This window comes from Magallana gigas, chromosome 4 (genome assembly GCF_963853765.1).
Source record: "Magallana gigas chromosome 4, xbMagGiga1.1, whole genome shotgun sequence".
Lineage (NCBI taxonomy): Eukaryota > Metazoa > Mollusca > Bivalvia > Ostreida > Ostreidae > Magallana > Magallana gigas.
Genome location: NC_088856.1, coordinates 697,802 through 712,178, shown reverse-complemented (window position 1 = coordinate 712,178; position 14,377 = coordinate 697,802). Strand labels below are relative to the sequence as shown.

The 14,377-nt window shown below is 36.5% G+C and overlaps 1 protein-coding gene across 1 annotated transcript; it reads right to left on the bottom strand.

Annotated features, from left to right (window-relative positions):
• LOC105347517 (interferon-induced protein 44-like) lies at positions 1 to 7,639 on the bottom strand. The gene is made up of 7 exons (XM_034451012.2): positions 7,510 to 7,639; positions 6,618 to 7,139; positions 4,131 to 4,177; positions 2,926 to 3,123; positions 2,021 to 2,167; positions 879 to 1,050; positions 1 to 354 (listed from the first exon to the last, which is right to left on the bottom strand). Exons 2-7 carry the CDS (start codon positions 7,132 to 7,134, stop codon positions 89 to 91), a joined length of 1,347 nt encoding a protein of 448 aa, XP_034306903.2. The 5' UTR covers positions 7,135 to 7,139; positions 7,510 to 7,639; the 3' UTR covers positions 1 to 88.
• Positions 7,640 to 14,377: the final 6,738 nt, after the last annotated feature.

Here is a 14,377-nt window from a genome sequence, read left to right as displayed (position 1 = left end):
CAGTGAATTTAATTAACTAACTGACAACGAACACTGTCATGAATGATACTATAACATTTGGCTATTTCACAAAAAAGTACTTTTTTGTTTAAGATTGGTTTTCCAGAAAATCTTGACAGAACAGAAGAGCCTGTTTTAAAGCTTCCATGGCGAGTATACTTATGTTGTTCTGCAGAGTCCTCTCTTTTTCGTAATTCTTTACCGGAAGTACGTGGGATCGTGGGATAGCAATAACATCCGACACTTTATCGACAGTTTTCTTCACAGCGTTGCTAAAGTAAACTTCTTCGACATCTTTGTCGACATCACTACAAACCTTGTCAATCTTCGTAACAAGCACCAAAACAGGAACATCTACAATCACAAAATACATAAATACAAATTAGTTAAACAAAGAAAATATGGAATAAAAGTTCTTGTAACAGCTACATGGCAAAATAGTACTATCAATATAGTTTCTGAATTGAAGGTTCTTTGAAAAAAAATTTGCACAGGTACAACATGTAAAATTCAATGTTTGTATAATATGTTCTAACGTGCAAATTTAAATATGAGAAAAATTTAAATTGAAAACATGCCTTGTTTATAATTCTTTTTTTTTTATCAATTTTAAAATGTACTTAACATATGCATAGAAAATAAGTTATAAATATGTTTTCACCTTTGTTATCTTAAGCAGATGTTTATTACGGATTGTTTAAAATATTTGAAATCAAAAGACAAAAATACGTTTAACTTTTTAACTCACATCCAAACCACTCTGGTTTTTAAAATGAATAGTTAAATTACATAAACTCTCTCTCTCTCTCTCTCTCTCTCTCTCTCTCTCTCTCTCTCTCTCTATCTATCTCTCTCTGTGCTTATTTTCGCAGTCCGACCTCTATCGATCAGCATATCCTTTATATCCTTTAGCTTCTTAATAATCCCGTCTGGCATCACCTCAACATTGCTGCCGTCAATCACAAATACTACTGTGTGTATCATGTCTTTCATCGTGGGGTCTTTTATAAATCCAGGGGTGTCCTTGGTGGCACGAGCAACAGGATTAAACTACAAAATATTTACATTTTTAATAGCTTAATGTTTACCTTAGAAGGTTGAAAGGTATCATCTTTGTACTAAAGTCTTTCGAAGGGTTTCTGTATTTCAATAGAGGAATAGTATGTTATAAATGTACGATCGGGCCTCTTTTATAACATCATGACGTGAGTTATTAAAGCTTTTAAAATTCTTAAGATAAATCTATATATAAAAGAAAGATTCCCGTATTGTTTTAATTCAAAATACAATATCCGATCCATATTGTGACCAAATTTTTCCAACCTTGAATTCACAGCATTTATTTGATACTTTGTTATTTATTTAAAGCATTTTCGAGTAAAAAAAAGATTTACCGATCGAGAGAAATTTTCAAAAATAATAGTAACTAAGCAGTAATTAATTAATGAAGATTGCATTAAAGTCTGGAGAATAACACATTTCTTAAAATAAAATACATGTAGTTATTACTAGGAATATCAAAAAATACCTTGGTGGAAAGATGTATTTTATCGTCAGGAATACAAAAACTATTGAAAATAAATTTTGTACTGTGTAGATTTTTTTTCGAATTAAACTTTATAGAATAAAAACAAAGGGTGACAACTCTTCAGAAAAAAAGAAAAGAAAAGGTCATAATAAGGACACATTCCACTGTTACATATTGAAACTTAAATAGGAAAATTATGTCCAAGTATCCTAAGTATTAAGCAATACATGTCGGTTGTGCACACAGATTCATTGAATCTGAAGCTATTATGGATCGGATACCTTAATGTTTAATTAAAAAGATGAAATTTGTCATATTACACTTGTATTTACCAGAAAATGTCCCTGACGTTTTTAATTACTACCAAATCTTTGATTTCAAAGCGTAAAATTCCGACGTATTTCATTTACCAGCTAAAAATCAGAAAAACATCAGAATGACATAACACAAAGACAGGAGAATATCAATATGATAAAACTAATTTTCTCAAACCTTGTATTTGTTAGGAAGATTTCCGTCCAGAAGAAATGCTATATCCTCTAATTTTACATCCATGGTCTCTTCCAATCCTCTCATATCACATAACTGGAATTTTAAATGTGTTCCGGTAGAAGGGTCGGATATCCGAAACTTAGTAAACTGGAATAATATGGGAAAGAATACACAAATTAGTACCATTGTCAAAATTCTTTCACTTTTAAAAACAATTGCTCAAAACGTTTCCACATCGTAAAGTTATCCATTATCACGTGACTACAGGTCAATCTTCATGTATTGAATAAGGACAAATATTTGCATCTATGGAATACGAGTCCCTCTATTTCTTACGAAAATCGATTGTAATTCATAGCTATGTAGAAACTGACAAGACTGAAATTTACATGCCCCTTATATGTATTAGTCAAACCCGGAATCGGCCTCGGTAAAATCACGAACTGCACGAAATAATCATGGTGAGGTTTGATTCAAAATTCCACAGGAAACATTTTGGCTGGTTCTTTTAGCTGATGCACAATAACATTAATTTCGTTAATTTTACTTACAATTTACAATTAACTTATCAGTTTGTTAAAAGAAAGATGTACATATAAATAATAAATGTTTTTTTTTTAATGGTCGAGTCAGGTAATGAAGGAACAGGAAGCGATTATTGCAGAAAAAATAAATAACCGGCTTATGTCTCTTTCTACAATGTCGCTACCATCATATCCCGCATGATTTACCAAAGAAAGCATTTAATTGTTTACATGAATCTTTTTTCATGGCAAACTGCAAACATTGATACATTTAGGACATTTTTTCAGTACAAGAGATTAGGACACATTTACATAAAGCTACTTCCTTACTATATAATATTTTTTACTGTTTTAAAGTATGATATGGTATGCGACTCGTACACTCGTTGTTAAACTGTGCTCGGAACTTCCAGCCCAGGACCTGGTGGAGATCTCTCCTTTCCAAATGGAGTTGATTGTGTTGACGACACTGGATTTTCCCGCGCCCACCTGACCGACGAGGAGAATGTTTACTTCCGGAACATTCAACTCTTCCTTAGGTTGAAAGGACCTGATGAATTCTTTCATACAGTCAAGCGTCTGGAAAATTTAAAACTTGGTCGTTAGTTTTATTGTTTGCTCTATTTCTGAAAAATTCATAAAAACGGTTGTCAAACGATATATTTAATATAATACAAGAAAAATGATTAATATTATTTTGGAATTTAATTATTTAAGAAAAGAATTTTATAACATAATTAAGAAAATAATTCGATGACATAATTTGGTGAAGTTTTTGTCCAAATCATACTTAAGCAGACTTGATCTCTATACTTACAAAGGCAAACTATCAACAACAAAAAACCAACTCATCTTATTTCAATATTGCAGGAATTAGCCCATTTGAGTAATGTCATTAATGAACAGCAACGATGACTAATACTAGTATCTAGATTAAATTTTCAATAGTTCATTAAATATTGATAATTGTTTAATTTTTGCCTGTTACTTAAAATGGTTCCCGAATTCGATATGATTTTATTTAGCCAACCAAATGAGGCGTTATGACCATTAAAAATATATCTTTATCTAGAAAGTTCTGTAACACAAAGAACTATTCATGATAAGAGTTAAATTTGGCCTCTTAATTCGCCATTTTTTAAAAGTGTTTCGGGTAAAATAAAATGTTATACTTTAGAAAAGTTGATGTAAAATATATTACATGTATAACCTATTTATTTGCACTCACTGGCAGTATATGACGTTGGAAGTGACGCTTTTTCTAAAATTCAATCAAAATCAGTCAAAAATTGACAATTTTCCTATCTTTTTATGAATGGGAAAAAAGAGCACATGCTTGAACGATTTTTTTGTCACTTATTAGCCTTGGCTAGATATATCTTTGAATAAAATATTTTGTTTGTTCAAACATGCACTTTATGTTTTCTGAAAGAAAAACTGCTTGAAAACAAGCTGTTGTATGCTAAAAAAGCAAAAATGGCTGAAAAAGGTTGCCTTTACGATGTCATTTTTCTACATCATGGATCAAAATGAACATTATGTAAAAACATCACACATAGATCTGTACAAAAAAAAACAACAACAACCTCTGATTCCCAAATTGGGGGTTCTCGCCAAGGCTCCGCAGGACCATCTTATGAAAAGGGAAAATATACAGCATGAATGGATCAAATCTGAATATACGAATAACAACCCACACATCATTAACTTTTAATATGTTCATATCACATAATAACATAATGCTGGTCTTTTTAAACAAATGAATTAAAAAATCAATTTCAATGTATGAAAAAATTCATTTTTATTTACATAAGTTGTTTCATTTTTAATTGCTTATATGCATTTAACTCGATACTGCACAACATTATACTTGTTCATTGCTCTGTTTACAATGTAGCCGATTGCTGGCTATGTCATTTTTGATGAATAACACACAGTGGTTGACTGATTTTTCTAAAAAAAAATATATGATTTTTTGTCACCAGTGCATTTAATATTGATTTTCCTTCTTGTCCATAGTTGTCATTCGTTCTTCTTTATATAGCCTGTATAGGGAACTCTATTTTTCTTCTATCTTTAATTCTGTACTACCCTTCTTCTCTAGAAAAAGGTTTTTTGATAGGTGTGCCCTTTTTATAGGTCTGAAAAAAACTAGTTCATAAAAAAAACCGATCACAGTTTAAGTTGAACGAGACTCAAAGTGCAGTAGCTCGATTTTGTAGCCATTTAGTAAAGATGGGGCACTATTAAAAATCTTACACTTAATATATTACGTCTTTGCTTCTTGTTCAAGAAATTTTTTACGTACATTACAAATGATATTAAAGTTTAGCCACTGGAGATTAGAATGGTACCTTATTTAATAGTTTATCTCATCAGGCAGGCTTGGGGTGATGATAATTGTAATGGTAATGCATTGCAATGCATTACATGTTTTCAAAGTAATGCTAATAATGTGTAATGCCACCAAATTAGCATTACAAGTAATGGTAATGTAATTCATTACTTTCCAAAATCTAGTGTTATGCTGGCATTACATGGCATTACTTTGCATTACTATGCTTATTCATGCATGTTCACTTTAAAAAATGTGATGAATAAATGAATAGTTGAGATTGAACTTGACTAAATTTATTTTTAAGAAGAAAGAAATAATTCTTGAGATAAAAATGTTTTAATTGTATTATCAAAAACGATTTTAAAAAAATTCATTTTTGAATTGTTAATATTACTAAATATAACAGCACAATTTCATAACATTTTTAAGAGTGTTGTTATTGAGAGTTTTTAATCATTTAAACAATTTACTCCAATTAGTTTGCACTTCAAAAAGAAATGTGTCAACAACACACTATGCCCTCAGGATAATTTAAGTATCAAAACAATCTATTGTTATAAGAAGTGCTAAACACCCCAATCCCCTTCCCTTCGCTATGTCCCAATAGAAGAGGAGACAGACATGCACCTTTAAAAGCAAAATGAATGCACTGTCCATCCATGATGAAAATCAATGTCACCTCCAATATTATAACCCATTTGAAAATAATTTTACTTTCTTATTCTCTCTCTCTCTCTCTCTCTCTCTCTCTCTCTCTCTCTCTCTCTCTTATATTAAGTACACTGTATACTAGTTTGGACTGATAGAAAATACAAGATTCATGTATTTTTTCTATTTTTGCACTTAATATATCCTAAGATAAAGATCGTCAAACAGTACTTCTCAGTCCAAGCTTCGACTGTTCCTGTAAAACATTAATTTAGTATAGCTGGGAAGATTTTCAAACTAACAGAATGCAGTTAAAAGATGAACCCTTTGAAACTTCGATCATAAAGTGCAACAGCAATCTTTTGTCTTAAAGTGTTCTCAGTAGAAAGAAATACAATTAAAATACTGTATCTTAAGAAATATAACTTGGAAAAACCATCTGTTTATGAATAAATAAAATTAGGTGTCCAAAATTATAAAGATTTGTGTAATCTGGGGAAATATCTCTACTTAGCGTTTAATAACCGCAACATTATTCCATAAATTGTTTTTTGTTATTCATGTAATTCTGTGTCTCGTCTCTATTTCGTATCCTACATTGTATCATGCCAAATGTCTATAAATATCATTTTACTTTTGTAATATGTTGTTCATAATGCCACAAGATGATTATATATTGAGCAAATAAAGAATGCCTCTTGTATAGTCATTGAATTTGAACCTGATACTGAGCATGAACCTGTAAATATGTTTAAGAGTGTTTTATATTTGAAACATTTGCAAGAACTCTTTATTAGCTTTACTTTTTTAAAATAAAGTCATGGTAATGGTAATGCATTACTTTACTCATGTAATGGTAATGTAATGCATTACTTCAAGAAAATCAAGTAATGGTAATGGTAATTTAATGCCCACATTCGTGAAGTAATGGTAATGTAATGCATTACTTTACAATGTAATTCGCCCCAAGCCTGTCATCAGGTAAGAATTTTATGAAGTTTCAAAATAGAATCAGAATTTATGGATCACCCTGTATTTATAAACTTTTAAAATGTTTTATAGTTTTATAAATTTATCAAATTTTTACCTTTCACCAGGTAAACTTCCAGGTCTGACAAGTTGTTGTGACCGTTTGCAATCGACTGAGCATTTTTCAATCCGGTGTTATAGTAGCTACCGCTAAAGAGATCCTTTGTACTCATTTCAAAGCAATTTGAGGTTTTTTCAATGTTACCTTCAAATGAAGGCAAATTCTCGAAAGTTGGTCCATTTGATTCGTAAAATAAAACATTTTTTCCTCGGATTTTTAGCGGTATCTTATTGGGTTTCCATTCACTGTTGCTGTAAAACTGAAACAGAAACGACGATCTGTCTGTTATCCAGCCTCCGGTACTTAGCCAACTCTCGGAGAGGTACCCTCCGTACACGTTATTGTCCGTGTTGTAGAAGATGGTCACCGTGGGTCCCTTGTTGTCACATAGATAGTGGAATGTTTGAGGTGATCCACCGTCTCGGCTAATCTTATAAAGAAGTTTGAAATGGCATTCTTTTCCAAGCCATGATGACAACTGGAGTCTATCTCGATCTTTTAGATAACAGTCCATATTATCTAGAAAGGATACAAGTCAGCATTATTCCATGAAAAATATATTTTATTTCTTTTTGCCTTTTTAAAGCTCGACCTTTGTGGTTTCTTTGTTCTAAGCTGTCATCAAACCTAAGGCTCTAAGGCACCATAGGCTCGCCCTCCTTTAAAACGCTTTCATTTAGATTCTCACCTTAAACAAATAAAAAATAACCCCACCTCACCGAAAAAAAACTCGCGTTAAGATCTCAATTAATCAATTAAATCGTTTTACGTGCAAATGAATTTTATTTAATGATGTATATTATGCCTTAATAATACTTTACTATAACCATTCATTTAAAAGATAACATAGTGTCATATCAATAGTAACTCCTATGATAATAGTTTTTACCTGTTTCAAATATGTTGTCAGTTCTTCGTAATTCTGTGAATTTTTCGAGACCTACTTTCGTTTTAATCACAACAAACTCTTATACGATACACCGGAATAGTCATATTTTATTGTGACCGTCAAAGATTAGGACAACGATAGATTTTGTATAATAAATAATACAAGAGAGACAATTTGTCTAATTTCTCATTTCAGCAATATTGCCATTTTTTTTGTTTGGTGATGTCGTGCAGGTTTTATAAGAAATAGTTATTCATTATCTGAAGCTACTAACGAACAGTTTAAATATAGTGTAACGTGTTTTGGGTTCGGTGATTGAGACCAGTCTGGGAAATGTTTCTATTTAATAATCATATATGAATACCGGCATGAAACTGTCACAAAAACTACGAGTCAATATATACAGATATAGTTGTAAGGACGACCTATCCTTAAGCATGCAAAACAAATAATTCACAACTTATTGAAAAGGGATGAGGCTTGATGATATGTGGGTTATAACCCGGGGCTCTATCCGAGGCACAGGTCTCAGTCTCGAGATCTGCGAGATCTGTCCTGATAAGGCTCTATGCCCTTATCATATGAATAGGGCTGTATCCCTGCAGCCGACACAAGCTGCAGCCAGGTACACTCAGTTAATAAAATACGAGTAAATATTAACGCGCTATTTAAAGATTAACCCAATACGAACACTGTGCAGTCGTATTAACGTACCTACTCCTTCGACAGCCGAACACAGAGTCAGCTCTCCTCTCGAGTGTGCTCTTATATATAGTAGTGTCATCCGGACTATCCTCGCACATTACCATTAGCATCAAAGATAACACCCGTATGATATAAAAATTATCTGAACCTCAAACCCGATCATTTGTTACATAACCCACGCCTCATTGCTTCATGCGTCCTCGCATGACAAAACGATAACATAGATATATAAATATATTTTTTTTTTTTCTTTTTATCTAAAAAGGATGACGTATCAAACATGAATAATGTACAAAATGAGTGATGGATGTATAGCACCTTCTTGGGGATGAACATGAATAAGCATACATACACATGCAAATAACAAAAATGTAAAATGAAACAAAATGTTCGACAAACACAGTACAGCTACAATGTTTATAAGTATCTACAAATCAAACAGTTCTTTTGATTGTATGGTATTTGGTGATGGTATTTATTCTGTCACATAATCTCTCATCCAGACTGGAGCACGTCTGTTGCGCTTTGACTCGAATTCCCCAGCTAGTTCATCTGTAACCTCTACTTTTGACTGACGCTCATCAATAACCTCTGACTCAAACTGAACATCAAGTTGGCTTTCCGTGCTGCTCTCCAGAGGGGTCTGCAATTCGTTCTCTCCTTTCAGAATCTGAGCTTTGCACGTTTTCAAGCGGTCACAATGTATAACCTGGTCTTTACCATTCCGACCACAGTTAACTTTATACAAAACTTCCGATAGTTTTGTGAGTATCTTGAACGGTCCCCGCCAGTAGGACGTGAACTTCGGTGAGCATCCAACTTTGCGCTGGGGGAAGTATACGTATACATTTTCTCCTTCCTTGAACTTCTCATAGGACATTTTCATGTCATGATAATGTTTCTGACGAAACATTGCACCTTCTGCATGACGTCTGACAAAGGCGTGTGCTCTCTCCATCCGATCTTGCATTATCCAAACCCATTCACTTCTAGGTACTTCTTTCCAAGACGAAGGCATATCATACATGATATCTAGAAGTGTAGCGACCTCCCTTCCTAACATGAGCATGTTAGGACTATAGCCAGTGGATTCATGTTGAGACGCTCTATAAGCCATCATCACAAACGGAATGCTTTCATCCCAATTTCGATGATTCTCATCCACGTAGGCGCTCAGCATAGTGGCTAATGTTTTGTTGAACCGTTCCACCATACCATCTGACTGCGGATGATATGGTGTGGTTCTTGTCTTGCGGATCTGGAGAAGCTTACATACCTCAGTGAAGAGAATGCTCTCGTATTGTCTTCCCTGATCTGAATGAATTGTCGCTGGACATCCAAGCCTACAGATTACTTCATTAGTGACAATCTTAGCTACGGTTTGTGCTTCCATATTTCGCATCGGAAATGCCTCGGTCCATTTTGTGAAGTAATCTGAGATAACGATAATGTATCGATTTCCGTTTTCTGTCTCAGGAAATTCGCCAAGAATGTCTGTAGCTATCCTCTCTAAAGGGTAGCCTACCTGTAAAGGCTGCATAGGGGCTCTTTTTGCTTTGAGAGGAGCTTTCCTTCTGGAGCACACATCACAGCCTGAGATATAGCTCCTTACATCACTCTGTAGCCCTGGCCAGTAATAGTTCTGCCTGATTTTATTTAAGGTTTTTGTCATCCCTAAGTGAGCAGAAGTTTTTGCATCATGCATCTGCTGTAAGATATATCTTCGTTGGGATAAAGGAACAACTATCTGATATGTTGTCATGTTACTGTCCTCGACTTCCCATATCCTGCATAGAAAGTTATCCTTAAGGGTAAGCCTGCTCCACTGTGCCCAAAGTGACTTAACCACATAGCTCTCAGAGGATATATCACTATATTCAGGACGTGTCTTATCTTGCAACCAAGACTTAACAAGTCTTATGTCCCTACATTCATCTTGCAATGTAGCTAAATCTGATTCACTATTTTCTCTTATTTTGTCCTCGATTATTCTAACATGTCCTTCAGACACCTCTGACTTGTCCCAGTCATCAAAATAACCGCATTGGCCACATGGCACTCTGCTGAGTCCGTCTGCATTCCCGTGAAGTTTACCAGCCCGATGCTCTATCTCCATGTCATAGGTGGATATAACCTCGATCCAACGAGCTAACTGTCCCTCCGGGTCTTTAAATCGAAGCAACCATTTCAACGAGCTGTGATCTGTTCTAACTAAGAACTTGTGTCCATACAAGAAAGGTCTAAAATGCTTAATGAAAGTGACAACAGCCAAAAGCTCCTTTCTGGTGACGCAGTACTTCTTTTCTGATTTACTCAGGACTTTACTTGCATACGCCACAACCCTTTCTTGGCCATCTTGCAGTTGTGAAAGAGCAGCACCCATAGCATACTGACTCGCATCTGTATCTAATATGAACGGCTTCGTAAAGTCTGGATGCGTGAGAATAGGCGCTGATATCAATCTATCTTTGAGGAGCTGAAATGCGTCCTGGCATTCGTCAGTCCACTTGAATGGAACAGACGCCTCTGTAAGTTTATGTAAGGGTTGAGCGATTCGAGCAAAGTTAGGGATAAACTTTCTGTAATAACTGGAAAGACCGATAAAAGAGCGCACCTGTGTCTTGTTTACTGGCTCTGGCCAATGTTTAACAATCTCTACCTTCTCAGGATCAGTCTCGATCCCCTGTTCCGAGATGATATGCCCCAAGTATTTCACCTGTCGAGCAAACAACGAACACTTCCTTGCCTTCAGCTTCAGTCCAGCCGCAAGAAGCTTTTCGAACACAAGTTCTAAATTTTGCAGCATGTCATCAAATGTCTTTCCATAAACGATTATATCATCAAGATATATAAGACAAATCTGCCATTGTAAGCCAGCCAGCACAGTCTCCATCAATCGTTCAAACGTGGCTGGGGCATTGCACAACCCGAACGGCATTACGTTGAACTCATATAGACCCTGTCGGGTGACAAATGCCGTCTTTTTCTTATCCTCTGGATCTAGCTCAACCTGCCAATACCCAGCATTCAGGTCCAAAGTACTGAACCATTTGGCGCCTCGTAGTTGATGCAGAGACTCGTCAATACGAGGTAATGGGTAGGCATCCTTCGTTGTTATACTATTTAGACGTCTGTAATCGACACAGAACCTTGTGGATCCGTCTTTCTTCTTTACAAGCACGATTGCTGCTGACCACGGGTTCTGAGAAGGTTCTATGATACCTCTTCTTAGCATGTCAGATACGTGATTTTGTACCTCTTCTTGCATATGAAACGGCAGACGCCTGGGTGCTTGTTTAATTGGTGCATTGACACCAGTCTCTATCTTGTGTCTGACCTTGGCGGTTCGGCCTACATCTTCATCTGTCTCTGAAAATAGAGCTGCGTACTTCAAAAGAAGAGCCTTTGCTTTCATGACATCATCTTTATCTATATGACTTGTGCTGCTAATGAATAGCTCTTGCAAATGAGCCGGCAACTCTCTGTCCACATCCAAGTCTCTATTTCCCTCTGACACCAAAGAAAGAACCTCATCAACAGCATGCAACTTCCCAACAACAGTACCTGGGTAGATGGTCTTGCTATCATCCGAAATATTCATGATACGGAGCGGAATAGTGTCCTGTCTACGGACAAGTGTTTTAGCCAGCATACATGAATTCTGAAACTTTTCAGAGGGTTCTATCAGTCCAGCTTTGGTTGGAAGTCCTCCATCAGAACTTGCACGTATTTGCCCTTCAACTACCAGTTCTGATCTAGGCGGTACAGTCACTCGGTGAATAATGGCCACCTTATAATAGCTCGCTGACCCCTCAAGCTGAATCGGGTGTTCGATACCAGATATTGATATCTGATGCATCCTCATGTTAATGACGGCCTCATGCCTCACTAGGAAATCTAGTCCAAGTATCCCATCTACTGTCAAGTCTGCGACAATCATTTCTTGCTGTAGGGCAATGCCATTCAATGTAAAATCTACTGGAGTTCGCCCAAGCACTCGTAGTACTGAACCAGTAGCTGATAGTACATCCCGTTCTACCTCAGTCAACGCGTGATTTGCAACCCTTTTAATGTTCTCATAACAAATTGTGGATAGCAATGATACAGTAGCACCTGTATCAACCAATAGGTAAGCATCCATCCCATGTATGCGAGCAGTGACATAAACCCCTTTCTCGTTTATAGAGTGTACTACTCTTGAATACTGATCACTAGAACATTGGTTTTTCTGGAAACTTGTACCAGTTTTGGGATTTGTTTCTTTTGTACTATTAACTTGTGTTAATTTGTCATCAGACCCCTTATTCAATTGTGGGCAATCTTTTCTCAGATGCTTGTCGGATCCACATTTATAACATTTCCTCGTCCGGTTACTATCCCTTGCATGTGTCTCCGGGCGAGGCATGCGTCTCTGGCTTTGAGACTGAAACTTCCATTGTTTCAAATCTCTCATATCGCGTTGTAACGACCGCATGTTTTTCTCGACGGTCTCTATAAAATTATCGAGTTTTGAAGCTTTGGACGAGTCTTCAGTATTTTCACTCATTGTCCGGACAGCATCTGTGTGGCGATTCTCTGCCCTATAATATGCTTCCAGCTCAACAGCTCTCTGTATTGCGTCATTCAAGTTTATGGGTCTAGCCTGCTTTATCTTAAGACGCATTTCCGAGTTATGTAGCCCATCTAAGAACTGTTCAGTAGCTAGTATTTCCCGAACATCATCGGGGGCTGTCGGGTAAGCTAAATTCACGAGTCTCCTTATGTCCTGTCCCATCTCCGGTAAACTTTCAGAAGCCTTTTGTCTCCTTTCCCTCAGCTGTGCTCTGTATAGCTCAGTTTGATTCATAGGGGCGAATCTATCTTGCAAGGCCTTCACTAATTTCCTATAGTTCTGTCTCTCGTCTCTGGGCTGATTTCCTAACACACCTTGTGCTAGTCCCCTCAGGGATGCAGCCAAATATAGCCCTTTCTCAGTCTCTGTCCAGTCATTCAAAAGACAGACTGATTCAAAATGGGACAGATAATCATTCCATAAACCGGATCCGTCGTATGTTGCAGGTTTTACAAAGTTCCGAGATCGGACCGGTCCAGGATTCGTATTACTTGTTCTTGGGTTTGCGTTGTTCTGCACTGGCGGCCGGTCACTAGGTACAGGATCCTCATCATCACACAAGCACACATCTCCAGACACATAGCCACTCACACTATCTCTCCGTCTCACGTACGGGGTACTGGTACTCATGCCTGGTCTGGGTCTCCGGCCTCGGCCTGGAGAATTCGTAACCCGTAGAGAGTCATGTATCTCTCTACTGAGCCGATTTATTTCCCCCTCTAAATATTCTACATCGGCGTGTAAATCGCGCACGCTCATAATTAATATTATATTAACAATTTGTAGAAAACAATTGACTGATCAAAATCCCACCGCTGCCACCAATTTTGTAACGTGTTTTGGGTTCGGTGATTGAGACCAGTCTGGGAAATGTTTCTATTTAATAATCATATATGAATACCGGCATGAAACTGTCACAAAAACTACGAGTCAATATATACAGATATAGTTGTAAGGACGACCTATCCTTAAGCATGCAAAACAAATAATTCACAACTTATTGAAAAGGGATGAGGCTTGATGATATGTGGGTTATAACCCGGGGCTCTATCCGAGGCACAGGTCTCAGTCTCGAGATCTGCGAGATCTGTCCTGATAAGGCTCTATGCCCTTATCATATGAATAGGGCTGTATCCCTGCAGCCGACACAAGCTGCAGCCAGGTACACTCAGTTAATAAAATACGAGTAAATATTAACGCGCTATTTAAAGATTAACCCAATACGAACACTGTGCAGTCGTATTAACGTACCTACTCCTTCGACAGCCGAACACAGAGTCAGCTCTCCTCTCGAGTGTGCTCTTATATATAGTAGTGTCATCCGGACTATCCTCGCACATTACCATTAGCATCAAAGATAACACCCGTATGATATAAAAATTATCTGAACCTCAAACCCGATCATTTGTTACAATAGGAACATTTCTAATAAATAGTGTTTAGATAAAAAATAACTATTGACGAAATTTTTTCTCTCTCTCTCTCTCTCTCTCTCTCTCTCTCACACACACACACACACACACACACACACACACACACACACACACACAC